We start from the raw sequence: 26,688 nt of genomic DNA on the forward strand, positions 1-26,688 counted from the left end.
GGGCTGCTGAACTCCACCACAACCACTCTCTCAGTCCCCCCCCGCCCCTTAAAGATAAAAAGGGAGAAAATATGATCAAGTGGCTCAAGAATTGAGATAATGACAGGGAGATCACTCACGAATTATCACCATGAGCAAAACAGACTCAAGGTAGGGAGATTATTACCGATCACTTCTGCTCCAGCACCTGGAGCACCTCCTGCCTTCCTTCTTCACTGACCTTGGTGTCTGCAGAGCTATTTCTCACTCCTCTCTCCCAGCTGCTGTTGCACAGCATCTTTTTTTCCCTTTCTTAAACCTGCTCTCCCAGAGGCCCAACCAACATCGCTCCTGGCTTGGCTCCAGCCAGCGGCAGGTCCCTTTTGGAGCTGGCTCTGCTCTGACACGGGGCAGCTGCTGGGCTCTGCTCACAGAAGCCATCCCTGCTGACCCCTGCTACCAAACCCTTGACACATAAACCCAATGCGTCACTTTAGACAAAGCCAGAAGAAAAAACCTCCCCGAACCCTCCAAATTATTTGCTGATAAATTCTCTCATGGCAAGTCTGTGGCTGCAGAACAAACAGACTTGGTGGCTGTTGATGGCACTGTCTTTGACGCATATTCTAGAGCAACCTTCTGTTACCATTGCTCTGCATCCCCATAAAGTCTCGCTCTCATGAGTGAAGGCATGTAGAGTGCTGCTTAGAAACTGTAATCCCCCCTTCCTGGACTGATCAGGGCAGAACTTACACCCTTCACTAAGCCTCTCAGGAAGCTGATATATCACAGTTCAATTTCCTTGCAAAAATAATTTAAATCGCTATCATTCAAAATAAGGTGCAAGCAGCCACGTTTTTCCAGTTTTATTGATGCAGAACTCGTAAGTAACTGTATATTTTCACTTTGCTTGTGCTGACAGTGCTGCTAAGGTTGTTTTTGTAGTCAAGTTTATTACAGTCTTCACAAAACATATTTATAAACATCACTTACTGTATAAGAGTGATCATTCCAAACACTGTAAATCACCAGCATTTTTTCCTAAACAATGCTACTTGCGGAAAGGTCACACTACTCTTTTTGGATACAAATTTGTAAAGGCAAATGAATTAACTCACCTTCCAAAGAAAATAAGAATGTTAAAAATAGCTTCGGAGTCGGTATGACTCATTTAGGTCTCAGAAAAATCTATGACTGGCAAAGATATCTACAATATGATACTGTACTCAATACTTTCATTAAGACCCAAATAATCTTCATGAAAACTGAAATTAAACTTGTGCATTGGTCTGAAAAATAAGGATTACTTTGATTTTTTTTTAGGATTCTTTTACTTATTTATACCAGAAAATGCACTACCTTCTAAAAATCTTGTAACTCTGGGCTAAGTATTGATATCTGAGGAAAATATGCTAAAACCAATAGCATGCACCACCGATACCAAATTTTAACATAAGATATTTTTAATTGGAAACTGACTCAAAGGATAGTACAAAAGAGTTTCTTCTCCCTGAAGGGATTTTCAGATGCAGGTACTGGAATAATAAGGGGATCTTCTCCAATATGAGCATCACAGTATGCCAATAAATCTGCTGCAGCCTTGGATACCTAGTAGAAGAGAATAAAGAACAATTACAGCATTTAAATCTGAACCAACTGGCATCACATAAATATTCTTCATATAACATACAATAATGGAAACTCATAAAATAGTAAACCGGTTTATTCTTCTTTACATTACAAGTAACCACAGCTCTGCATTTGTGCTGCTAAGATGTATGCCTTGTAATCCTCACACACATTTTACCTAACACAGCGACAAGGGATGGTATTGATTTATATGACTCATATTCTGCTGTTCCTCTCCATCAGAAGCAAGGTCAGGAGCGTATACTCAATGAAACATCTAGCTACTAATAGTTCATAAGCAATATCAATTCTCCTTGAAGCACATCTTTGTAGAGGCCTTCTGCCTCAGCTCTTATTCCCAGGCATTAAAGCAGCAAAGTTGGATGGTTCCCCACAGACTCTTTCTACCCTTTCCCCCTCTAGATGTGGAAAAAAAAAAGTTTTTTAGGCACGTGACCATGGAATTAAAAAAAAAAATCAGGAGCAAGACTTGCAAATCATTTCTCGTAGCTCCCATTTAAGCTGGTCACCTTTTTCAGTGAAGTCAAATATCTTTTATTTAGTAAGTTATTATAAGTAATGCTTTAGTCATCACATTTAAGCTTGACCTTTACATTAACACTTTTAGGCTTCTAAAATAAACAATTCTAAGGTCTCCAAATTCTGAATTCTGGCTTATGCTTACTGAAAAGTCCTATAGAAATGTAACAGCATGTTGATTTCAAGATATTTTGCAAGAAGTGGAAAATGAAAATATTTCAGCTCTAGATGTAATCTCGAAACCTTTGCAAATTTGTGCCTTAAAAATATTGATGATATTAGGCCACTGTGATTTATTGGTGGTTTGTTGTTTTTTTTTCAAGAACTTAAGATATAGACTTGAATTATTTTTGTTCAGTTGTTTTGTTAGCAAGATATTTACAACAATCTGTATCTCTTTGCTTTGTTTAATTATTGTGTTTCCAATATTGTAATGGAGCTGAAAAAAGGAGATAGTCTTTACAAAAACATCTTTTCTCTGAGCACCAGGAGAGATTCTCCTCAGCCAAATACTGATGTGAACAAGTTTGCACAACTACAGTAAAAAGGAAAAATAAATCTGATTTCTGGTATTCTTCTGACAGGTATGTCGCCACTGTTAGCTTTACCTTCCCCACACCCTGCCTGCTTTGGTAGAAGTCCAACCCGTAGTAGGCTTCAGATTAGACCTATGAAGTCAGTGGGTGTTAGATCATGATTCATGCAAATTTAAATTAGCTTCCCAAAGGAAATAAGTGACTTTCTATCTTTAAAATCCACTAAAACATGCCTTTGTAGGATGCTTAAACCCAGTCGCCTCTTACAGTTGGCATCCCAGTAGACTACCTATCTCCTAGCTGAGGAAGCAGGGCTGTTTATGTTACTTAGAATTAGTTGGCTCATGAATTAGCCTGTGAGACAAAAGGGTGGGCAGAAACACTACAGATGAACAATAGATCGCTGGGCCAATACAAAGCTGAAGACTGAGAACAAAATGAATGAATCAGATGGCAAAGATATCAAGAAGGGCCACTGCTTCTGAAAAGAGAAGCAGGACAAGCAAAAGCATTAGAGACAGACTTCAAATACAAAGTTTTAATTATTTTCAGACATTCTTCAATTAGCTACTTGCTAAGCAATGACAAAGGAATGAGATTAAGGGCATGTCTAGACTCAGAGATAGAATTATAATGGCCAAACTGAAAGCTTGGGAATGCTATCATATTCCCAATTTTCATTTAAATTTACTTGTGAATTCTTAAAAAGCAGATTCTCTGGAGAGAGGCACAATGTCATTTACTATGAAATTCGTATCAAGCCCCAAAAGATCAGAAGACAGTAAAGATACTTTTCTTTGCTAATGACCTACGCTGGCCTCAGGAAAATACAACCTAGCATAGAATGCATCCCCTGAAGGAGAGGTCAGCATGTTTCCCGTAACTGCAGGAGGAGTGTGTATTTTCAGGTAATGACGATCACCAGAATATTCATAATTACTTAACATAAGCATTTTCACTTTTCTATTGTCTTTTAAGCTCAGCTGCATCTCTCAAATTAAAGTAGTTCTATGCTTTAATTGATTTCTTTGGTCCTCAACTCTCTTTTACTCAGAGCAAGTTAAATTCAGAGCCACAGTTGCCCACAAAAAAACTCAATGACATTTATAGTGTTACGTCATCATCAACTTTACTGCCACAAAACCTTATGGAGACCTACTCTAATTCTCTGGGTCCCTGAGAATGGGTTTATTAAAGATGCTCAGCACATTCATTTTCAATTATTAAGGTACTGATAATTTTTTTTTTTTTGTATTTTATTCATGAAACCAACAATCATTCTAAGCAGGTTGATCCTACACGAATGGAGAACCAATGCTGGACTTCAGCAGACTGACCTTCCCATAACTATCATGCTTGTTTCATGTACAGATATGCAGCATCAGCCCAGGAACATACTTTTTGTTCAGTGAAAGAGAAACGCAATTTCAGCCGTCAGTCTCAGGAGGGGTAAGCCCAGCAATTTCATTTTTTCTCTACGTATCACCGTGCTTTGACATCATACGGCAATGAAAAAGATTTTCACTAGCAAAAATGCAACACATTTTTATATGTAACTTACACTCTACTGAGCAGGTAGGAATGCAAAACATTTTGAAGCAGAGCAAGCACCTTCTTCAACATCAGGGTGTTTAATTCACAAATTAGTTTGCTTTCAGACAAACTATAATACAATTTAGTGGAAAGCAAACCTGAACAACAAACAAGAAACTGAGGAACACAATCACATTTCAGTGCATTGTCACAAACTCAACCTCCCAGCCTGGACTAGGCCACGCATTTTCGTCCTTTAAAAAAGGAGCTGGAGAGGAGAAATCCTCCCATTGGGATTCCAGTGATTGTGAAACTGAATTATGGCATTTCTTCACTTCGTCTGGCATAGCTCATGCTCATGCAGTGAAAAAATGTCCACTTACTGTGGAGAGTTAAGTTAGAAGATCACATTGCAGCAGCAATGAAAACACTGCCAATGTTGCTCCCAGCCACAGGAACCAAATTCGGAACTGTGGGCAAAAAGATGCCAAATATAACATTGCCTCCAGTGTGTTTCCTGCTCAGTGTTATTATTCAGAACAGTGGCAGAAGACCTCTGCATTACGCACTGCATTAAAGCTGCAGCAGAGACAGACAGCTTTTTTAGCATAGGTCAGCACGCACAGGTTGCCTAATGGCCAATGCTGTGGTTGGTTACCATAGGAAATGATATGCTCCTCACCCTATTTCTATCACGGAGGGAGTTAAGTGAAGGCCAGTCCCTCACAGCTTCTATTCACCTTTAGGCTTACTTGGAGCTGAATGATGCTGGGCAGTTCCAGAACAGCTTTTACCAAGGCTTAAAGTAAAAGCATCTGATTTGAATATCCAGAGGAAACTAACGCACATTTATCATTTCAGCTCACCTACGCGATACAGCTTGGTCTGCAGACTCAAAGCAATTTATACCTACTGCAGAAGTGGATGAAAAAAATCAGACTCCAGTTTGATTGATGAGTTCTAACAGGAAGTTAGCATTTCATTTTTAAAAATATTTTAAAATGTGTAGATAGAGGGGGTAGAGTATATCTGTATCCTGTATTACACCGATCTCCCATTTTATACAATTATTTTTATTCTGTGCAATGACAAATACATCGGGTTGTCAAACTACTGAAAGGAAGGAAGAAAAAGAACAACACACGCTCAACCCTGATGCTTTGAAGAATTAGTCTCAGGAGGACAGTGGAATTTTACCATTACATTTCAGAACAACAGAGGTGATAAAAACAGCCGAAGTTAGAACATAATCCCGTTAGCTGCGCTAATAATTACAAGCTTCAATGACAGGGCAAAATGCTGCAATTACGATGTCTGTCTTGTCACGGATTGTGACTAATTACCATCTTTGCTATGACACCCACTCTGCTTATCCTTTACATCCAAAACAAAGATTCACACCCGTTTATTGCCAACCCCACCACTTATCTCCCAACACCATTCAGAAACAGTTGGGGATATTTTCTACCTTCTTAAAGAAAAAAGAAAATGGAATAATAGCTGATACACCACCATGCTTAGTGTCAGAGCACTCCTCCTCGCTTTCCTGCTTGTGAAGGGAAGATTAAGTAGTGCTTTATTCTTGGGACAACTGTGATAAAGCACCAGTATTATCTTTGCTTTCTCAACTTCACTGCTAGTATCTTTGGTAGACACATTATTCTACCAGTCATGAGGCCATTTTTCATCTGATTTCATTTCACGTTTTCTAGCTTGGAATCCGCACCTCCTGCTTTCTACTTACTTCATTATAATTCCAGCCATTCCTTCTGCAGGGAAGGAAGACAGCTTCAATTTACGATCCTTTGGGGGCTTCTCGTTCTCAAGGTTTGCAAAAACCCACCATGGTAATACTCCTTCCAGCCACCAATCTGGACACGCATAACTTTGTCTTCTCCTTTTAAGTTGTCCTGTTTCTCTCACACCTCAGCAGTGTGAAAAAAAGGTTGTGGAACCTCAAAACATTGCATTGCTTGCTGCTCTGAATGGCTGTAGGATTTTTAAATCAGTTGAAAAAAATCGAGAACACAGTGGGGAATGTGCAACTAGAAATGGACTTCTAATTACAACATTTTAGTTGAGCAGACCCAACTGTAGCTGGTTACAGAAACTACAAAGTGCCTCTGTAGTAGAAAGGTGGAACTTCTAATTTCCCTGGTCAATAATGCAGGTACCTGGAAAATTTCCTTTTTCATGTTAACAATGTGGTCTTGTCTACCACGGGAATAACCACTTCGTTACAGCAACTTGCAAAACAGTGTCTAATGAAGTTATTTGGAAAGAACTGATCTTTCGTTAAATGTCTAACTCGTTTAAGCAGTTGCAAAACAGCTGGGGAAAAAAAAAAGGAAATTAGTTCCTTTCTCTACCTTTACAGTTATGATCTGAGAACTCAGATCTCCTGATAAAACCATTTGAAGTCTCTTGGCAAAATTCACCTATAGTGAAGCACACACTTGACTATTTCAAAGATTAGAGGGCAAAGCAGATCTTGAGGAAATAAGAAAACCAACCAAGCTCTTTTCACAGTCCCTCATACACTCGTTCAAAGACATTCTAGAAATCAAGACCAAACGTCTGCAAATCATACTTAGTTTGTGTTAGTGTCCCATATACATTAATTGTACATTATGTTAGTTGTACATTATGTTAACATGTATTCTGGACTAATGAAACACATTAGATTTTTCTTTGGTGCTTTTTGCAGTCCCAAACTGAAATGTAAAACAATTGCACTTTTAAGTTATCTGGTTTTTAGGTCTACTATATATGCTAATAACTGTGTTCTTGTTAATTAAACTAACTGCAAAAATAGCCTATGTCGTTCTTACACATGTAATTAAGAACACCATTATACATCTAACAAATGAAGCTATCTGCAGAACCGAGCTAATGGTTCAGTGTGTGAAAGTTATAATTTGATTACATAAAAGCAAGTTTAAGACAATCTACTGAGTATCAACAATTTCAAATTACAATAACGTGGCCCACATTTTTTTAAACCTCTTCTTGGCCACTCATTCACACCCTTTCCTTGTTGTCAGTTCTGTTGTTCATGCAGCTGCAATGTGGCTTAAATCAGGTGGCCAACTCGTCTGAAAACTAACCTGGAGGGCTGCACTGAAAAGGCAGAGCCATACGTAAGGAAACAAATACCCATCCCTAGGAGCATACTTCTATTATGTAATGAACTTGCCAGGATACTCTACGAGACAGAAACCACAGCTATGCAAATTCAGTGGTCTAGCAAGCCACTGCTAAAAACTGAAACAAAATGCAGCAACTGAGATTTATATTTTCATATAAGCAAGACTGACTACTCATGTCAATTGCACTAATATTTCTGAGTTATAAATACTGTCATTTTAATTTATGAGTTTATGAGCTGATACTGCCTTATAACTCAACACAGAATTTTGATTTCAGCTGATACAGTCTTTTTGGATTATTAAAGGTAGGCTGTACCACAAAGCAGTGAGTGCATTCAAAATATTGACAAAAAGTCAAAGTTTACCTTCATTCTGTCCATGTATGCTTCCATTTTCAATTGCTCCACAGCTTTCCTGGCTTGAGATATGTTGGTTGTACTGTTCGACATTAATTCCTTCATTTTGTTTTCCCTGGAGGAGACAAAGTTGAGACAATTTAAAAGTACAGCCAGCAAATACACCAATTAGTGATAAGACAGTTACTGAAATCTAACCAGTGCCCCCACATCACCACACTGACACTGCCAGGCTGTTAGGTTATAAATACAGATCAGATACCATTTCTATCTGTTTTCTTGTTCAGTAGCACCTGATTGCATCACAGATTTGCATCGTTGACTGCAGCTATTCATCCTGGATTCTGCAAACAACATGAAAATGCAGATTACACTGCCAGTGTTTCGGTGCAGAACTTGTCACCCTGGTTCAGAAGCTCAGGACACTGTTCCCAAACAGACCCTGCAGTCACCATGCAGTTTGGCTCCATACCCCAATTACACCTACTCACATGAGAACAAGTCCAGAAATGTGCACGATGAGACTGAATGCCACATGGATCTCACCAAGCATCAGAAACAGAGATATTTAAGGTAGGAAAATAAATCAATATTATGACTATAGAAGTACTTTAGCAATGAAGAAGCTGAGATTGAGAAGAAATGATGCCTCAGTTTCCAAATTTTTCTTGCAGATCTCCAACGAAGTAAAAAGACAACTAAAACCATGTACAGCATGGTATGTTACACCAAAATGAATGCACTGTTTTTGAAGAGATCTGCAACTCTTGGGAAACTAACCTGCCGAACTCCAGGTTAAGCAAAGGAGTTGTGCAGAATGACTTTGGTACTTTTTCCCTTGCTTTTTAGCGTTTCCTTTGGCAACATGCAGATTCAGAGACAACATCCCAAGTCCTGCTGGCACGGGAATTTAATAATTCAGAGTTACTCACTGAGGAATACTTAGGTATCAAGGTTATCGAGTGTTAAAAAAAAAAAAAACAATAAACAAAAGCAAAGAGATTGCTTTTTTAATTGTCAGTCTGGTAGTTTACAAATCTGAGAAAATACTACCATGTTTCTAAACTGAAATGAGCGTGAGGAAAAAGCGCACTGAAGAAGGCACTGCTGGGAGCAAAGTGCAGAAGTGCACTACAGAAAGCACTGCTGGGTGCAGCTGTAGCTGCAGCCCATGAGGCCAAGGCAGATGTCCCACGCCTGCTTCAAGGAGCCACAGCAAGCAGTAAGCAGTGAGATCCACTGGGATTTCAGTTAAGGATTTGGTAGCTGTGCGCACCAATTTTAAGGTCTGGCAGTGGTTTAATCCAAAAGATTTGGGAACCGCTGAGTTAAGACCTATTGAGAAAACCTTGGGCAGAGTGAGGCTGTGATCAGGGAATGGGTGATGTAGAAGGAGCAGAAGAGGAGCGAGTCTCAGTGCTGAAGCCCCTGCAGCTCATGGCTAAGCAGTTCAAGCCATTTCCTCTGCCCTCAGGTGTCCTGAAGCAGCGGCGATTCAGGAGAAGTCTCCTTGGTCCACGGATACTGAGACATAAGAAAAAAATTACTGCCTGACGTACACATCACGGCATGAGCTGGTCAAAGGGACACCTAATTAGGGTACGTCAGTGTTTCAGTGGTTTTCTTGCACTGATACTCCCTAAGGAGCCAGTCTTTCGAAACGACTGCTTCCAGCTTATTTTTGGACAAGCAGTGAACATCTATAACTACACAAATTTCCCTTCCTGAAACTCAATAGCTTACCTAATCCAATAACCAGGGGATGAGATATAAACAAGAAATTAAGTATGACACAGCAAATACTCTTGTAAACAAAAATGACACACACGATGTCCTCAGCGTTTTTGCGTCAGTAGAACACAATCCAGAGCACATAGGGAACGGAGGAAGAACTTTTCAACTGGTTTGATCTCAGAAGACACTCACATTCGGAGACAAGGCAATGATAGCTGTTACTTCTCCTTTCTGAAATTGTTAGTCTGTGCTGTAAATGTGGAATTCATGGTACATATGGGTGGAAAAATACAAATATGATGGTTCACCATCTCTGGTTCACCATGCTCAGCACTAATTTGTAGGAACATGACAACCTTTTTCAGTACGTGTACAAGCTTGGGCAGTAGAAATGCTACCCTAAATTATATTGTGAGTCAAAATAAAACGGGAGCTTTAATACACGCAAATATAAAGAACACGTTTTCTCTATGTGTGTGTTCAGCGAAACACACAGTTCTCCCTGAAATGCACTCTAACTAAAATTGTGTTAGACCGCAGGAGCTTTTTTTCCCCCTCTTTGCCTTTGTTTCCAATCTGCTAACTCATTTCCTCACGGGGTACAGGATTAACTACACGTGGAAGAGCTGCCTTTGCATAAAATGCAATGCCCAGTACAAAACCCACAACCAACCAGCCAGCCTCCAAACAATTTTTGGATGTGTTTTGCCTTGCAGTGGAGGAGCAGAGAGGCTCCTAGGCAGTCACAAGAGCAGGAGGTGCAGAATTACAGCTCATCTCTTGTCTTTTTCTTTGATCCCCCCCCAGCTTTTAAGCTATAAAGACAAGAGTAAACACATTCATCTTTGTTTACAAAATGATGCCCCTCCAAGTATAAATCATTTAAATTTTGTTATCATCCCCATGGCTAGACTAGTAATGACCACAGAGATGAAAAATCAAAGCTAAGTGAAGTACAGAGCCATGTCTTCATGTGCACAGCAAAGTCCAGAGGCAAATTAGAAATTTGATTTTGAATAATACAGTTCAATTAAAGTGCACTGAGTAACTGAAACTCCACGAACAGTCTCGAGGATTCCAGATCTCCCTGGCTTTTCTGGTAGTTCACTCAAACCATAGAACTTACACACATTAGAACCAGAAAATTTGAGCGTTTCTAGTAATTCCAGCTGGTTTTTAAGCACCTGCTGGGTGAGGGATTCAGTGATGACCATGAAGGAATTCTGAACAGTCTGTTAGGCACAAAAATGTTTAAAATAATTCAAACCCTTTTTTCCCAAACAAGGCCACAAACACCAAAATACATCCGTGCCTGTATTCCGATACAACAAAGCTGGGGGGCGAAATATGTAGCTACTTTGGTAAATTATTTCATGGTATTAGAAAATGATCAGATTAAGTAGTTTTATAAAAAAAAAAAATCTAAAAAAGAAAACAATCTGGCCACAGGTGTTTCATCCACTGGAGAAAATTTTCATTTATCCCTCGTTTATTTATACCCTAAGGCACAAACATTTGTTCTGTTCCAAAGCCTGCTCCTACCCTGACCCTTACACACACCTCAGTATTTAACTACCGTAGTTCTGGGAGTGCTTAGCACCCATTTAAGTATCCAAGCTCTTTTTTTTCATGTCATTTCTGGTTCTAGAACTTCATGAGGCAGATTTATCCCGTTTCACATTTCACTTACTAGGCTAAATACACCTCTGACTTCCCTCATGATGCACAAATAGAGTACGCACTGGTGTATTGGTCACGACCCTATCAGATATTAAATGGTGTTGACAATCTGAATTGTTCCCACTCCCAAACCTGACTGTGATGAGCTGGCTGTCTTAGTGGCTAAAGCTTTGGCTGAGACGTGCTTCTGCACTCCTTAGGACCTATGATATGCTTTAGTAACCATGGGCTCAATATTCTTTAATGAAATAACGCTGTTACTTAGAAATAAAGCTCTGGAGAGAAAAGAAATTTTAATAACGATACAATCGTATACCCTTTGTCTGGAGGCTCACTCCCTGGAATCTGAGGAACCTTCTTTGCCAGATGAAGAGCTGTGGGATGTCTGTCCCAGTGCTCCAGCTGAGCCCACAGCTGCTGAACAGCCCCGGCCCTGCTCCAAGCACTGAGGTGTTCTCCGGGACGGCACAGCCAGGTTTGTGACCTGCACGGCAGCAGCCTACACAGTGCCCAAAAGGAATAGCTTCTCCCCATCATTTCAATCACCTACAAAGCCTCGAACCAGAAATTACTCAGCTGGGTTCACGATGTTCACCCCTGCTTGTTTTTCCAGCAGCCCCCTATTAGGTTAGATCGATGCATAGGCACAGGGGCTCTGATAATCACCCTAGTTACAGTAACCCTGCTGTGATCAGACTACGTGCAGTCTACCTGTTACTGGTGCATGCCAGCGGTCCTAGATCACACCGGAGCTCATTTATGCAGCATATTAAAAATATGCAGTGCATCGAGCTCACCGGCCTGGTCTCAGTGACTCCTTTCTTTACGGGGAGCACTCATCCCGTTAACAAACGACAGCGGCAGCCCCTGCACGGCCCTTTTTGGCCAAGCAGTTTCTGTAGTATGGCACACTGTGTTGGCCAGCCGTTTCCAAACTTACTGCTCCTGAAAGCTGCGTGGTGACAGCCCCCCGTCCCATCCAGCTGAGGGGGCTTTGTCTGTTTGCTTGACCTTTTTACCTGAGATGAACCCCATGCTTTTTTTTGCTGGATACAGTTAAGTGATTTGTGCCAAAGATTTTAATCTCCGGGGCTCATAAAAACGCTTGTGAAGAGCAACTTTTCTTTGTTTGTTTTCGGAACAGATTGTACCCGACAGCGCTTCAAAGGCCAAGTTATCTCCTGATAACCCAGGAAGTTACATATTTGCAGGAACAATTTGACCTTGCATAGGTAAGAGGTGCAACATACATTTACCAAACATTACTAATGCCCATTAGTGAAATGCAGGGTCTGAAATACTGTGGAACATGTAAGCAAAACATAGTTTCAAGCTCTTCAGTGTGAATTTCTATGAGGAATGGGATGAGAAGGGATGGGATGAAAAGCTGTGAGGCACATTTTCCCCCTTACACTTCCGAGTAGGGTCGTAAACCACCACACCAAAAGGGTGCACTGTAGAACAAACTCTAAAAAGCCCCACACCCAACTGTTGCGTTCCCCTTTCTCTCAACAACCTTTCAACAAGGTTGCCAACTGCTCTGGTGTGGTCTGCAGCTTCTGGGATTCCCCCCTCTGAAGAGCACCTCCCGCACCAGCCCCTGGGCCACGCAGCACGGCAGAAACATTAACCCAAATCACGCAGTCAGTCCCAATGGCATTTGAGGGAATAGTCCCTGAACCAAATACGACAGTGAATCAAATTCTAAATTGCAGAAAGATCCCCAGACGTACCTAGCCACCTGCAAACACACCAGGAATATGAACGGCACCGTCTTCAGCCTTGCTTGATGCCAAACTGACAGGAAGGAGTTTCAGGGGTAACTCCATCCCTCAGCAGCACCAGCAGAAACCATCAGCCTAGACGCAGGACCGCTCGCCACGGTCAGACTCGTCGCTCCACACACACCCCAACTTCACGGGGAGCTGCCGACCGCCTAACTGCGGAACAGCCAAACTTCAGCAGCTCGGTTTACACCTAACACAGCGCCGAGCCCCCATCCCACCGCCAAGCTCCACCGATTCCCGTCGCCGTGCCCGTGTTGTATAAGCCAGCGTCCCCTTGGGCTGCCCCCTCCGCCCCGCTCCCAGCCCCGGCCCCAGCGGCAGAACCTGGCTTGTGCCGCCCGGCGCTCCCCGCGCTGCTCCCGGCGGCGACGAGCCGAGCTGGGTGCCGGCAGGCGAAGCCCCGGGCCGCCGGGCGGGCAGTGCGGCGGAGGCTCGGCCCGATCCCGCTCGGTCCCGCCCGATCCCGCTCGGTCCCGCCCGGTGCCGGGCTCCCGGGGCTGCCCAGGCTCCTCCCGCCCGGCGGCACATGGCGGGGCGGCGCCCTGAGGCGCTGAGGGGCGGCAGCGGGCGGGAAGGCGGCCGTGAGGGGGGGCAGCGCCAGGGCGGCTCAGATAGCGAGATGGTACAGAAACGGAGCCCACACGGCGCATTTACTGGGGGATTCGGACATATCTAGAAGTTAAGGGGGGAAACAGCTGCTTTAAAGCACAGTTTTGTGCCTGGTGCCTGCTAGCCTGCACAGCTAGCCTCTAATGACGGTAGTGCAGACATTGTGCAACCGCGTTGGAGATTTAGGATCTTTGAGTTTTTCTTCGAAGGTGGCTTGCAAGCTGGAAATAGGGAGCCAGCTCATGCTTTTGTTTGACTTTCTACCAGGTAGCTCAACGAAGTGGAAGATTGTAATCAGAGCAGTCACATACTTAATCCCCTTTCAGGAGCGACCCACCTGAATTGTGAAACACAGCACAGCCTGTTACAGAAACCCAGATGACAAACCAGTGGCTTTCTGACCTCACCCAGAGCAGCAAGCAGCTCTGCATCTTACTAGCACAGAGGTCATTTGTCAGCAGTTTTAACTGAATATCGTGTCAAAGAAAATGCTGTCAGTACCTCTGCAAGCTCAACTAATGCAGAGTAATATTCTCAAGGTGAGCAGCAGCTTTAAGACATTATTTGTCTTATATTATCATGGTAGAGTAGCAGCATATGTCTTGTGACTTTTTTCCATATGTGAGGAAAAAATCCAATACAGCTTTAAGCAAAAAGCATGGAGAAAGTCAGTCCTATTTGGACTCCTTCCACACACCAAAAAAGGCTAACACTTCCAGTTTTACATTCTACAGAGCTTCACCTTAATTAACTCTGGAGTTACGCTTTTGTCTGTACTGTTGTGGACTACCCATATTTGAAGGTAAACTGAATTTGCAAAATTTGTTAGTTACAATACCTGGGTGTACTCTCCTCCCCCCTCCCTTCCCTGCTCTCTAGAGGCTTTTTGCCCCTCCCACAAAATGCATAGATCAAATACTAACTCAAGAAATCCTGAGGAGACACTTGCTCAGTATGCAGGAAAAGATTATTTATTTTTCTTTAATTCAGCTGTCTTCAAGAGTAGGGTTTAAATGCAAAGATCTTTAATGTAGGTATTTCAGACTCTAAGTTTAAACTTCTTACATTTTATCTCCTCACAGAATTCCACACCCTTGCCAAAACATTTTATCCCATTTGATTCAGTTTTCAGTTCACTTAGTTTTCTACTGATCTTCTTTCATTCCTTCGATTCATTATAATGGGTTTGGTCTAAGCACTGGATAGATATTGGCTGAACCCAAGGTCCGAGTTCCCTTTTCCAGTAATGGTCTGGAGACTTGCTCTCCTCTCCCCGCTACAAGTGAACATCTGGCTACTGCCTGGCTTTCCCCGTCTCACTATACATCTTCAGAGAGATCCCCAGATTCACCACAGAAATCAGATCCTGTGTGCTATCAGATAGGCCTCACCACATGAATCTGTCCCAGACCTTGGCTTCCAACAGCAGTATCTTTGCACCCTCTGCCAGAACCCTACCAGAAATCCCACTCCTCACTTCCCACAAGCACCTCTTTTCCTCCCCTTAGTGATCTTCATTTGCTCCATGAGTACAGAGAGGAGCTGCTTTTCCACCTTTCCGCAGCTCAACTACGTTTTCAAAGAGAAGTGGATGGTTAGGAAGACAGAAAAAGTGTCTGTTTAGGGGCTTCAAATTTTATCGTTACATCCCCGGAGAAGGAGGGACATGTACACACCTGTACAAAGTAATGTACCTTAGGTTTCCCACTTCCACTCTCATAGCCCCCCTCCTTCGGTTTAGCAGTCACATCATGTAGTCCACAAACAGAACTTCCCCGCTTCAAGTATTTTGAAAGATGAAAGACCTGAAAATGAGCAGAAATGAAATTGGAGCAAAGCGAGCGATAGATGCCTGAAAGAGAGGTGAAACTAAGCCAAAAACATGGTTCTACCCATCTCAGTTTGATACAAAGATCTGTTTATTACCCAACAATGTGACAGTGTATACAAAGACAGTGTGGAATGTGACATTTACAGAAGTTTCAGTACATCATGCACATATACTATTGCAATGTTATTTTAATAGTTCCAGAATGTTAAGCTGAATAAATATTCCTTGCTTCCAAAAAATCTTTGTTTTTTACATAAAAATATATAATATTGCACTCTTTACAAGGCCAGCAATTTTGCATATTGATTTGTAACAAGTCGAATTCTACTTTAGAAAAATAAGCCTTTGTGAGCAACACCCCAAATCAAGGAGCACAAGAGCACCCCCAAACCACGACATTTGTATTTTGTCTCTTAAATAAAGCACATCACTTCAACATGAGCCAAGAAGCTTTTCAGTCTGCATTTGGACCTTACATTAACATTTAGACAGTAAAAAACATGACTGAAGCCATCCCAGACAATGCCACGACAATATATGCAGTTTACAACTCAGTTCATACAGCCACTTGCTTAATCGAACTAAACATCAGTCTTTGTTGTCATGGACCAACAAGACTTCAAGACTTTCTGGTTTGGAAAGTTCAAATCAGGAAGTCACAAGAATTTCTGTAAAGACCATTTGGAATTTTAGAAAGAAGTGTATAGATTTATTGCGTGCATGCTTTCCATAGTGTGACAATTTCATATACAGCATTTGGAAGGCAGGTGAACCTTTAACATAAGACAGCAGTTTGTATGGCAATAGGGGAGTGTGTCAATGAGAAAAGCAAAGCTATTTGGAAGAAAAATGGAACTACATTAGATTTGTGTAGCATCCTCATGTTTTCCCATTCACATGACTAGCAGGCATCATTCATGGTGTCAGTCAGGTTTAAAGTCTCAAAAATCCATCAACTGAACCGTTAGGTTTTGATCTGGCCTAAAAATTCAAATTTGTTAAGCTTTTAACAACTGAGGCTTTTTTTCCTCTCAAAAATAGCACCTAGGAATAAATAGCGCATTTGCACAGTGTATCTGTATAAACTGTTTTGAACTACCTGATGCCTATGGACATTCATTTAAATATTTGGATTCAAACATTTTACAATGTATGGGTTCAATGACACCAAGAATAGGAACACATCTGTGCCTTCTCTAATGCCTTTTTTAGAGCTCTGGAAAATAAGCTGTGTGTGTATAGTGTATATGCAGTCTGCCACAAAATCACATAGCTTGGTGTTACAAATTTAGGGAGTTAACCCCACATGGAAAAAAAAAAAAACAAAACACAATGTAACTATTGCTTCATGATGCTATGAGGTGTCTGCCCATCATTAGGACAAATATTTTTTGTCTGTTGTAAAGACTATTATGCCATCTGAACAGAAGAGACAGCAAAAGTTACAAAGAAAGATAAATCAAATTTTTCCAACATTACAATACCATAAGATGGTGCAAAAAGCACCTACTAAATTCTTTGCTTCTCAAAAAAGCAATTTTGAATCATCTTGGATTTTTGAGTTTTCGGTCACTTATCCCAGAGCTAACTATACCACCCTTCACTAATCAGATATACATACGCTGACATTTTTTTTTTTTTTTTTTTTTTTTTTTTTTTTTTTTAAGTATTTACAGAACTTCACACTGCCGATATTTTACAGCATCGGAGGGAAATAAACATTACTGATTCAATTTTTGAAATACTTGTTTCCAAGAAGTGATTTAAAAAAATATTACATTTTATATTGCAGCATTTTGACTTGTAGATTAGAGCATTTGTACACCACTGCTGGTATTGGAGTATACAACCAGAGCCTCCTGGTGACCTTGACAGACTTAAAGTTTGCGCATGCACAGAATTTTACAACCGCCTCAGACTGTTCTTTAAGATCTAGATACATTCCAGAGACATTCAAACTATTTCAAAATCCAGTAAAATAAGATTCTTTAATCTATTTTGGATTTAAAGTGCATCAGAGACACGAGTTAGCAGCAAAAAGTCATCACCCCGCTGCATAGCTGCTAAGGAATGAATAGAACATGGGTAACTTCAGGCGCTGCTGGTCTTTGCGACACCAAGCTATAACGTTTCCATCACTGTTAGCCGTGAACAAGTGATGTCCATCGCAGGAAAATGTAAGGCTGGAAAACAAGAAAACCTATTTTTATATCACGTTTGGCTATTTAAAATGCTAGAAGACAAAAATTAGTTCTCAGCTACAGGAGACCCAGTGCATGCCTTAACACAGCAACCTTTGCGAACAGCTGGCTGCTCAGCTTTGTAACCAAACAGGCTGAACTGCAGCTTCGTCCAGCACTTCAATGTGCCATGCAATTTAGTACTCGTTTATTTGCAGCATCAGAGGAAGTAGGCTGCCCCTTCTATCTCTGAAAGAAAGGCTTTTCAGCACAGAACAATACCCTCTGAACTTACTGGCTGACAAAAGCAAAAACTAAATCACAGTAATGGTCACAACAAAATTCTTCAGAGTGATTTGTACCACACTAACATGAACTTGATCAAGTTCTGGCAGAACCCTACAAGACCTCTGTGCAGGGTACTGTACCTCTAGGGATAAAGATTCCATCCTTTGACTGCGTTCTGAAAGCATGTTGGCATGAGAATAATTCTGCTTATATAAACCCTCCAGGGGACTCTAGTAGGCAAAATTACATAAGCACTCTAAAATGGCAGCTGCCACGCTTCTGAGTCTCCTTTACTCCTTTCTCTGTTTTCCTCCAGTATCAGAAAATGGTCAGGGGAAAATGCAGTCCTTTCATTTATTTCTGAGGGAAGACAATACTCTTCTATTTGAGTTTGCTGACCTTAAGATATTATCTCCTGATTTTTGAACAGATTCTGTGGAAAAATATTAAACTTAATAAGAAGGGTAGTATTGTTCAGCTCTCAAGGGAATCCTGCTAATTTCTATCTGCTAGCAGCAGAACCTAGTTATTACTGTCATTACAAACACAGTACACTTGTGCTCATTTTGCTTTCATGAATAATTAGTAGGATTGCATGGCTCTTTTTAAACATGGGTGTTTACCTCTTGTCTTTATGTCAAATCCATTTTCAATACTACAGGCTATTTTTCTTGGTTTTGTTTTGAAAGAAAAAAATCCATTTACTGTATACGTAAAATCTTTTTACCTTACAATGGGTTTGGCTGACTTGGAAAACGTTATTTCCCGTACTGGCTTCAAGTCCCATGTACTCCACAGTCTGAAAGAAAAATCAATTTTCCTTCACATTTATACCTGTAATTATTTCAGTGATAAACAAAATGAATTTAGCAACTACCTAATATTATAAACTGGACAACAGCTTGCCCACCTTCTTTAAATATCATACCGATTGTTTGGCTACATGCTATCAAACCATGAACTTAAGTTATAAAGCATTTTACTAACTACAAAAAGCTTCAAATGCTTACCTCACAACTCCATTTTCAAGCCCCCCTGCAATCACATTGACAGATACTCCTTCAGGCTGGTTAGAGAAAGCAACAGAGCAAATACTTTCCCTGCAGTGTACGTGTCCCACAAGATCACCATTAACTGTCCAAAGTCTCAAATCACTACCCCCTCCAACTGTAAGAGAACACAACACATCAGCATTAAGAGAGAAATCTGTACCAGAGCGAGGTCTATGCAACAGAATATTTAGGTGTTACAGAATTCAACTTTCTGAAGAATCTTTTGAAAAATCAGGTTTGAATGACTTGGAGTGACATGCGCTGCAGTGAACAATTACCTCTTTCCTGCTTTTCTGCTTTTTGTGATGCAAACTGCCAAGCCACTGCAAAATGATTCAGAAGACATGACTTCATATCTACGGAATGCTGTACTTTAAAAATGAATTCATATAGTATTTTTGTATGACCAATGTTCACATATTGAAAGGGAAATCCTATCTTCTTTAAACTGCTTTCTCATACCCTGACTTACATTTAAGCAACGTACTTGAAATACTAAGTGGAAGTAGCTTACCTGGTTATCTTGCATTATTTGAATTTATGAAAGTAATGATAACCCATCTACTGCTTTGTCTTGAAAGGGATTGAAACGCATGTCCCTTACCAATTAAAGAATACAGTATTTTCCAGCAGAAGCTGGCTTAAGAGCTACAGAAATGGATGAATTGTAAATCTGTGTCAGTCTGAAACCTAAACACAATGTTTCTGAAACCCCCAGAATAATTTCCCCTCATTTTTTAATACTATAAACTGTGCTATCTTGCCTTTTTTCCCCTTAATATTTGGAATGGCATTAGTTTTAATTCAGTCTATGGAGACCTACAGTAATGAAAGCTGGCTAAAAGATATGTCATTACGTAAGACATATCTTACTCAAACATAAGAAAGGAAATTGGTTCAAGCAAAATAAGAATTCAGTCAACAACCATCTTCCAACAATATGGATAAACAAAGTTAAGATCTCTTCCTTCATTTTCTGTACTTCTTGGATCGACAGAAGAAAATTGTCATTTCGATTGAACCTGTTACCCAACCCCCACGTCAAGTTAACAGATAAAGTAACACAGGTATTCTTATAGACATCAAAATAGCGTGAGGTCTCTGACTTGGCCCTGCTTGTGTTGTAGCACACAGGCAGTCTGAGTCATTGAGCACCCTGAATTATATTCAAAAAGATCTTAATGTCCTAATCCAGGAACAGCACTATATGGGAAATACAATATAAAAAAATGCTCTAAAATAAGATTAGGCAGTGAGGCAGGGACAGAATTACTTCCTTCTGTAGGAGCCCTAATACAAATATCTACTCCACCTTTAATATATCTGTTATTCCTCTTTATTATACACTGGTTTAACGCAAAGCCAATCTGGTTGCTTCTAGCAATATGAAATCATTTAAAGTGAGTGATGAACAATAATTTTGTTACTCAGCAATACAGTGTACTCCCCCCTAAGATCTGTACCTCTGGCAACAAATCCCTGTAAAAATGAAAACCACCAACCTCACAGAATGTAGGTCTCCCAGAAATCTGTTCAAGCCTGTATCAAGAGACCAAGCTGTTTGCTTCCACAACTCTCCATTTCACTCTAACACCTGATTAATCATTTCTGGAGAAATTCATATGCTAATATGTAAAAACCAGAAAAGCACTCTAAAAAGCATCTTCAGATGATTAATACATACTCAACCAATATAAAAACAAGTCTCATGATTTATCTGGTCTGTAAGTTAGAAGCCTTGACTGCCAGATATACCTGAATCACAAACTGTTGCTATATCACCAGTTGTCTCGCTAGCTGAAACTGCCGTCACAGGACTCTTGTGTCCAGACAGACTCTGGACATAGCACAGCCTAAAAAAACAAAAAGAGAGAACAAAAAAACCTGAAGTTCAGATTATATCATTTTTGAAGAACCTTTTCTGCATTTAAGACATTCATTTCAACAAACACTGTGTAATGATATTTTTCGTTTTCATTCTAGAATTCCTGCATATTTCACATGAAAAAAAAGCAAGTTGGCCTTCACATGAGATATTAATGAAATAAACTCAATTAACATTAAAGTGTAAAGATACCAAAAAGTTGGAAAACAAGTACTTCAGTTGCAAGTTACATATGTACTCGTACCTGTTCAAATCCCATATAATACAGGTTCCATCTTTGCTGACGCTTATCATTATACTGTATGGCTTGCACACAAACAAGCTCGTTATCTCTGCTGTGTGGCCATACAGATGGACTTGTGACTCCATTTCTATTTCTGAAGGCTGAAAAATAGCAAGACAAAATGAAATCATAAGACTAAGATTTTAATGTCTATTTTCTAAAAAAGATAAATGTAGGGGCAAGTTTCATTCCTGGATTTCCAAAGATGATTCCCATTACTTTTAACATTATCACTTTAGTGATAGTATTAATGCTTTATTACCCCGATGTTTTTATGATATGATATGCCATATGCATCCATAACATTCAACTTTTTCTTCCAGTGCTCTGCTCTAAGCAAACATTTTGACGTAGTCCAATAACTTCAAGAGAAACTCTTCTGCTGTCAACTAAACACCTTGAAATCAGCTGGTCTGCTTTGTGCAAGACTGCTGTTTTCCCATGGTAGAGAAATGACAGCCTTAGTATTTGAGTATTGAGAAGCAGTACTTTGAAATATAGACAGAAAACCTAGCTCAGCAGTTATTACTGCTGAACAAAAAATAAAAGCAGCAAGTTGAACACCAAATAAGACAACTTACTCAAATTATGTAACATGAAACAATTCAGACGTCTTGAAAATGGTGTTAGCTGAAGGAGCTGCTTAATCAGAATACTAAGAAAGCCTGCTGTACAGAGATTAGCATAATCTTTGTGCAAGGAAACACAGCAGAGAAACGTTGCTTTTTACAACAGAGCACGTTGTAGGCCTGCTATACTTATCCTGTACCCTCATACAAAAACAGACAAAAAACTTGAAAGTAGTGACAGACAAAAGAAAAATACACTTAATTATTTGTTTTTCTGCACTGAAATGGGACAATTTAAGCTGTAATACTGCAAGAGTCAATACGGTTTAAGGCATTTTTATAATAAAGTATTTTTTTTTAAACCATCTTAAAGACTAGGAAAAAAGCATCTGATAACATGAAGCTATGTTTTGGATTCTGACAACATGGCTCTTCAGATTCCTATACTGACAACAGCAATGACAATGACGTGATACCCACATGATGCCTATGCATGAATCAGGGCAAAATATTCATGTTTCAAGCTCTGTGTTATAACAGACTGTTCACTTTATCACTGAACAGCTGACAAGATTCATACAGAACAGATGCTAGGAAGCACATTTGCATTCCCTGCAGCCCTGACTTGGGTAACTGACTCCACAACAGGAGCTACAAAGTTGGCATCAAGGTCAATCTGCCTAAGGCATGTAAAACTGACAATGCTGAGGAATTCAACAAAACCTCAAACAACATCTGTGCAGCTAAACAAAAAAAAAAAATCACTTGTTTCTAGAAAATGCAGAGAACTTGATCATAAGCCTATTACTGGAGTTCCTTTTCCGCATGTCAGATGGCAGACAGACTGAATTTTAGTACCTTTTTTTTTCCTTAGAACTGGAATACAAGTCTCAATATAAGTTATTTAGAAGCTCTCTATTGTGGCGAGCAGTTAAGGTGCTTGACTTAAGATCCAACTGATTTAAGCTTGTAGGCTTCAAGTTCTACTTAAACTTTTAAAATCAAAGCTGCTGAGCTTAGGAAACTTGAGTTGCAGATCACCAGAAATTGAAAGAAAGCCAAGGCAGTAATTGCAGTATGTTCATGGTCTTCCCAGTCTAACCATCTGCTGTTTGCCACTGTTGAAAGTGGCAGCAGACTGGGCAGGCACAGCAGATCATACCAAGCCTCCCCCTAGCCCAGCCTATTGTACTAATTCAAGAGCAGCTATAGTACAATAATACAAACGTGTTTGCCAATACCTGTATCAAGCTAAATTTGATAGATCAGTCGGGTTGTTGCTATGGATAATCACACAGGCATACCTAAAAACGTCTGTCAAGAATGTTACAAACTTTGTTAAAACTATGAAAACGTGTAGAAATTACTGCTGGAGAAAATCAGACAAGCTCAAAACTCAGTCTGAATCAAAAGATGAATTCTAAGTTCTGTTTATATATTCATACCATGCTTATCACCACATAGTATCTGGGAGATTTCTACAAGGATCTCAGCACCTTCCACTAACATGTTGAGGAATGTAACTTGTATTACTTCCCTCCACACTGCTTTCCCCCTTGGAATATGCCAAAGTGATGAGGCATAGCAGTTAGTATATACGTTGTGGTGACTCTCTCTGGTGTAAACACCTCCTGCATTTAAAATGTTGTTTACTTTGGGGTAATGCACATTCTAGTTTCATTTAAGGTTTTGAAAGGCTGACTCCTTCACAGGAAAAAATACCCCAAATTTAGAGAGCTTTCTTGTGCCAGAGCACTTCAATTCCAAGCCCTAGCCTGAACTGAGAGCTCTGTGTAAATCAGTTATGCATCCAGATGGTGAGGGCCAACTAGAGGCTAGCAACACATGAAAACAAGAACATAAACTACACAAGTAAATACGCAGAAAAAAAAATTTACGATGTCAAAAGAGGAGCCTTCAAAAATAAATACTAACCAAACACTTGATCTTTTTAGTAAGGGTCCCAAATACAACATTCCCCTTCTCTCACTTTCCCTGTTATAAAGGGCTGTAAGAACAAATAGCTAAATCCCTAAATATCAGTTCTACCCAACAGAACGTACCGTATTGCTTGTGAATCTGTTCATGTACGCTGTGATGACACCGGATTTACTACCTGTGAAAAGCTGACAGCTGTCTGGGACCCAAGCACAACTTGTTACCTTGGAAAGAAAAAAAGCCAGAAAAAATTAGAACAGGAACTGCAATTGTCACTATGCCATAGCATTTGGTCAACATGATTTCTATAGGTTATCTTAAGAAAAGCCATATAAATACTTAAGCTGAAGAAGAAATCCAGGAGTTAAAGATGTATCTGCTTTAGGTCATATTTACTATTACTCCAGAAACAAAGTGGAAAATGCTGCATTGCCTGAGTTCACAGCCAAAGGGCACAGTGAATTTCCATAGATTTCTAGATCTACAACCACATCAACCAGAGTATTTTCAGTACAGTCTCAAACACAATTGAAGTGAAACAGAAGTTATACAGAGTTCTTCAACTATCTTTTAGGCAATCTTTTTTTTTTTTTTTTTTTTCCAGAGGAATCAAACTATAGTGGAATTCTCCTTCCAATGAGAGGCATCTATTATTTTTCCTTGTTTTCAATTTTTTTCTTGGTCCAAAATTTAGCTTTAATAAATTCACACTAATAATCCACAGGAGAGAAAAGCTACAAAAATCAAATGCATTCAGAATGGATCTTTGTCTAATACATGAACACATCCAGGAACAATGACACTGGAGCAATGAGGGACACATGCCAATGAAAGAGAATCTAACAGACTAGAATGAAAACATTGGACAACTGTATAAAGTTGTGCTTGGATGCTCATCCCCCCAAAGTAAGAATTCTTGCTTACTATAGGCATTGCAAAAAATTAAAGCAAGGGTAAATACGGCCACATAAAGCCACTGGATAGTTAAACTAGCAATATTCAGGTGAAGACAGACTGATTTTTACCTGATGGAACTGTGAACTCTGGATAAAATTTACTGGAGGTTCACTCTGCTTGCTTTTCAGTCGTAAAATGTTATCAGCATATCCCCAGCTCAGGATAGCTGACCACTGAATATCAGTGCTATGCATACTTCTCACACCTGAAGGAAGGCATATAAAATTCTGTGTCATATATGCAACCAAAGGGTTTATCACTTTGTTAGTCAATAACAAAAAATAAAGTCTAAGATGCTTTCTGTTAGTACATTACAAATGAAGACAGCCTATGAATGAATATAGTGTTTTGTTTTTTTTCAAGGACTATGTAAACATTCAGCATTCTCCAAAAACACCTATGTTGAACACCTAAGCTGAACAAAGCTTTTGAAGCATCATTCCATCTAGTAGGAACAGACAAAAAACGATGTTGACAGCACTTCCCAGACAGAGAAACAATTACAACCTACTACTTCTTTAAAGAGAGTATTATTTATTTTTTCACCTGAAGCCTTCAACAGATAATTTATAAATCTTTTCACTAGCACATTACAAAGGAAAAAAATCATGAGAACCTGTTTACACATTATCAATTAGAATCCCTCCAAGCAGATCCTTCACCTCTGCTTTTTACTGCTAACTTTCCTTATTCATTACCTCTAAAACCTATTTTTAATTATCCCTTCCATTGCCACATGTTCTTTTTCCTGTTTTTCAGTTCATTTTGGACTGAATCTGCTGATAAGTTCTAAAGTTAAAGCTTCATGCTTCAGTCGCCTTAATGAAAAATAATTACTGGATGCCTTTTTTTTTTTTTTTTTTTGAAAATTACAAGTAAAATCCACCTGCCAGGAAAGATATCAGACATGTGGAAGCTGTTCTTGGATGTAATAAATTGATGTAAATCGATCTTTAACAAAAGACTAAATGCGGGAAATTTAGTGCGGAATAGTAGCATTAGAGTTACAGATATTATGATTCTGTTTTGCATGTAGAGAATAATCACAAATCCATACCTTGCTCCTTGCTATATATCATCAAAAGGCAAAACTTGCGGGACAGACCGCATATAGCTTTAGTTGGTAGAGCCTGCAGAGAGCCAAACCTTTCTCCATGAGGCTGGCTAAAACAGACAACAGGATCTGGAGCACTTGGGGAACCAACATATTCTCCCCACTTCAAGCCTTTTATCCACGGCAATGGACTCTAAAACAAGCACAAAAATATTTAATTAGGAAGATTTGGAAGGGAGAAGAATCATTTGTATCACATTTCCATAAACCACCATATGTCTGCCCTACAGGCAATGAAAAGTAGAGGACAAAGAAGCACAGCAAGCATTTACCTACTCTAGGTTTGCATATAGATCCCAGAATGTTGTTGTTGAAGGCATAAAACTAGTACCAATTTTCTATAACCAACTTAAATTCAGGTCTATCTTAATGTTCACTGTTTTATGTCAAAGTATTTTCACGGACTTGTGATATTTATTTTCATGGATTTGTGATATACCCTTTCATTCATTTTCTGGATTATCTTTACAGTGCAAACATGGGTAATAACTTGCAATTTAAGGAAAAGCCACTGAAGTGTTTAGTAATGAGAACAATCTGGTGGGCTACTGATCTTTTTGGTACCAAAGGCCATCAGGTATCCTTGATCAACAGAACAAGAGGATTGCCACATTTAAGTGCAAATGCACGTGCAAGTCTAAATTAAACAAAAAAATCATAGAAAATAAAGAACAAAAAAATGTTATTAAGGATATGATAAAAAAGCATTGATAAATTAAAATATAAGGCCTCGTAAAACCTTAGAGTAGGCAAATTATAGATACTTCGGATAAAGTATTCTTCCATTGACAGTTGTTAGAAGAAGCAGAGGTACCTCTGGAACTTAAGCGTTCAGTGACAGTTACTACTTGAGATAGCTGGATGCTGGGATAAAGGAGGTATAGAAGGAAGAAAGCAAGAACCACATTTATTTTGCTATACTACACAGAGAGACAAAACTCATATACACCGGTCTAGCCCCTCTCTGGTGAGGATGAATGGTATGCTGAGTAGCACCTCTATGAAGTTCAAGCCTTGCCAGCAGTAGTAGGAAGGGATGAGGGAAGGGTTTGGAGGATG

General features: G+C 39.8%; 2 protein-coding genes across 5 annotated transcripts in view; both read right to left on the reverse strand.

Annotated features, from left to right (window-relative positions):
• Positions 1-102: 102 nt before the first annotated feature.
• On the reverse strand, positions 103-13,404 carry GNG4 (G protein subunit gamma 4). Of its 2 annotated transcripts, XM_082758185.1 has the most exons (4): positions 13,248-13,322; positions 7,985-8,066; positions 7,732-7,837; positions 103-1,587 (listed from the first exon to the last, which is right to left on the reverse strand). In XM_082758185.1, exons 3-4 carry the CDS (start codon positions 7,825-7,827, stop codon positions 1,459-1,461), a joined length of 225 nt encoding a protein of 74 aa, XP_082614311.1. In that variant the 5' UTR covers positions 7,828-7,837; positions 7,985-8,066; positions 13,248-13,322; the 3' UTR covers positions 103-1,458. The 2 variants fall into 2 exon arrangements, with proteins under 2 accessions (XP_082614311.1, XP_082614312.1); XM_082758186.1 differs by lacking the exon at positions 7,985-8,066 and having other exon boundaries at positions 13,248-13,404.
• Positions 13,405-15,438: 2,034 nt separating this feature from the next.
• LYST (lysosomal trafficking regulator) overlaps positions 15,439-26,688 on the reverse strand; it is an 81,078-nt gene continuing 69,828 nt past the window's right edge. For all 3 annotated transcript variants that reach the window (XM_082756761.1, XM_082756762.1, XM_082756763.1), the window contains 8 exons: positions 25,573-25,762; positions 24,584-24,720; positions 23,684-23,782; positions 21,013-21,152; positions 20,639-20,736; positions 18,842-18,998; positions 18,559-18,630; positions 15,439-17,546 (listed from right to left, as the gene is read on the reverse strand). In XM_082756761.1, coding sequence (XP_082612887.1) covers positions 17,408-17,546; positions 18,559-18,630; positions 18,842-18,998; positions 20,639-20,736; positions 21,013-21,152; positions 23,684-23,782; positions 24,584-24,720; positions 25,573-25,762 — 1,032 coding nt within the window. In that variant the 3' untranslated portion in view covers positions 15,439-17,407. The remainder of the gene's footprint in view (positions 17,547-18,558; positions 18,631-18,841; positions 18,999-20,638; positions 20,737-21,012; positions 21,153-23,683; positions 23,783-24,583; positions 24,721-25,572; positions 25,763-26,688) is intronic.

The sequence above is a fragment of the Aythya marila genome (genome assembly GCF_965140915.1).
Source record: "Aythya marila genome assembly, chromosome: 3".
Lineage (NCBI taxonomy): Eukaryota > Metazoa > Chordata > Aves > Anseriformes > Anatidae > Aythya > Aythya marila.

Excerpts from the sequence above, each read along its gene's own strand:
- GNG4 (XM_082758186.1), bottom strand. The coding sequence starts at position 7,827 with ATGAAGGAATTAATGTCGAACAGTACAACCAACATATCTCAAGCCAGG. Across the intron at positions 1,588-7,731 it reads CATACATGGACAGAATGAAG|GTATCCAAGGCTGCAGCAGA; the intron begins GTAAACTTTGAC and ends CTCTTCTACTAG.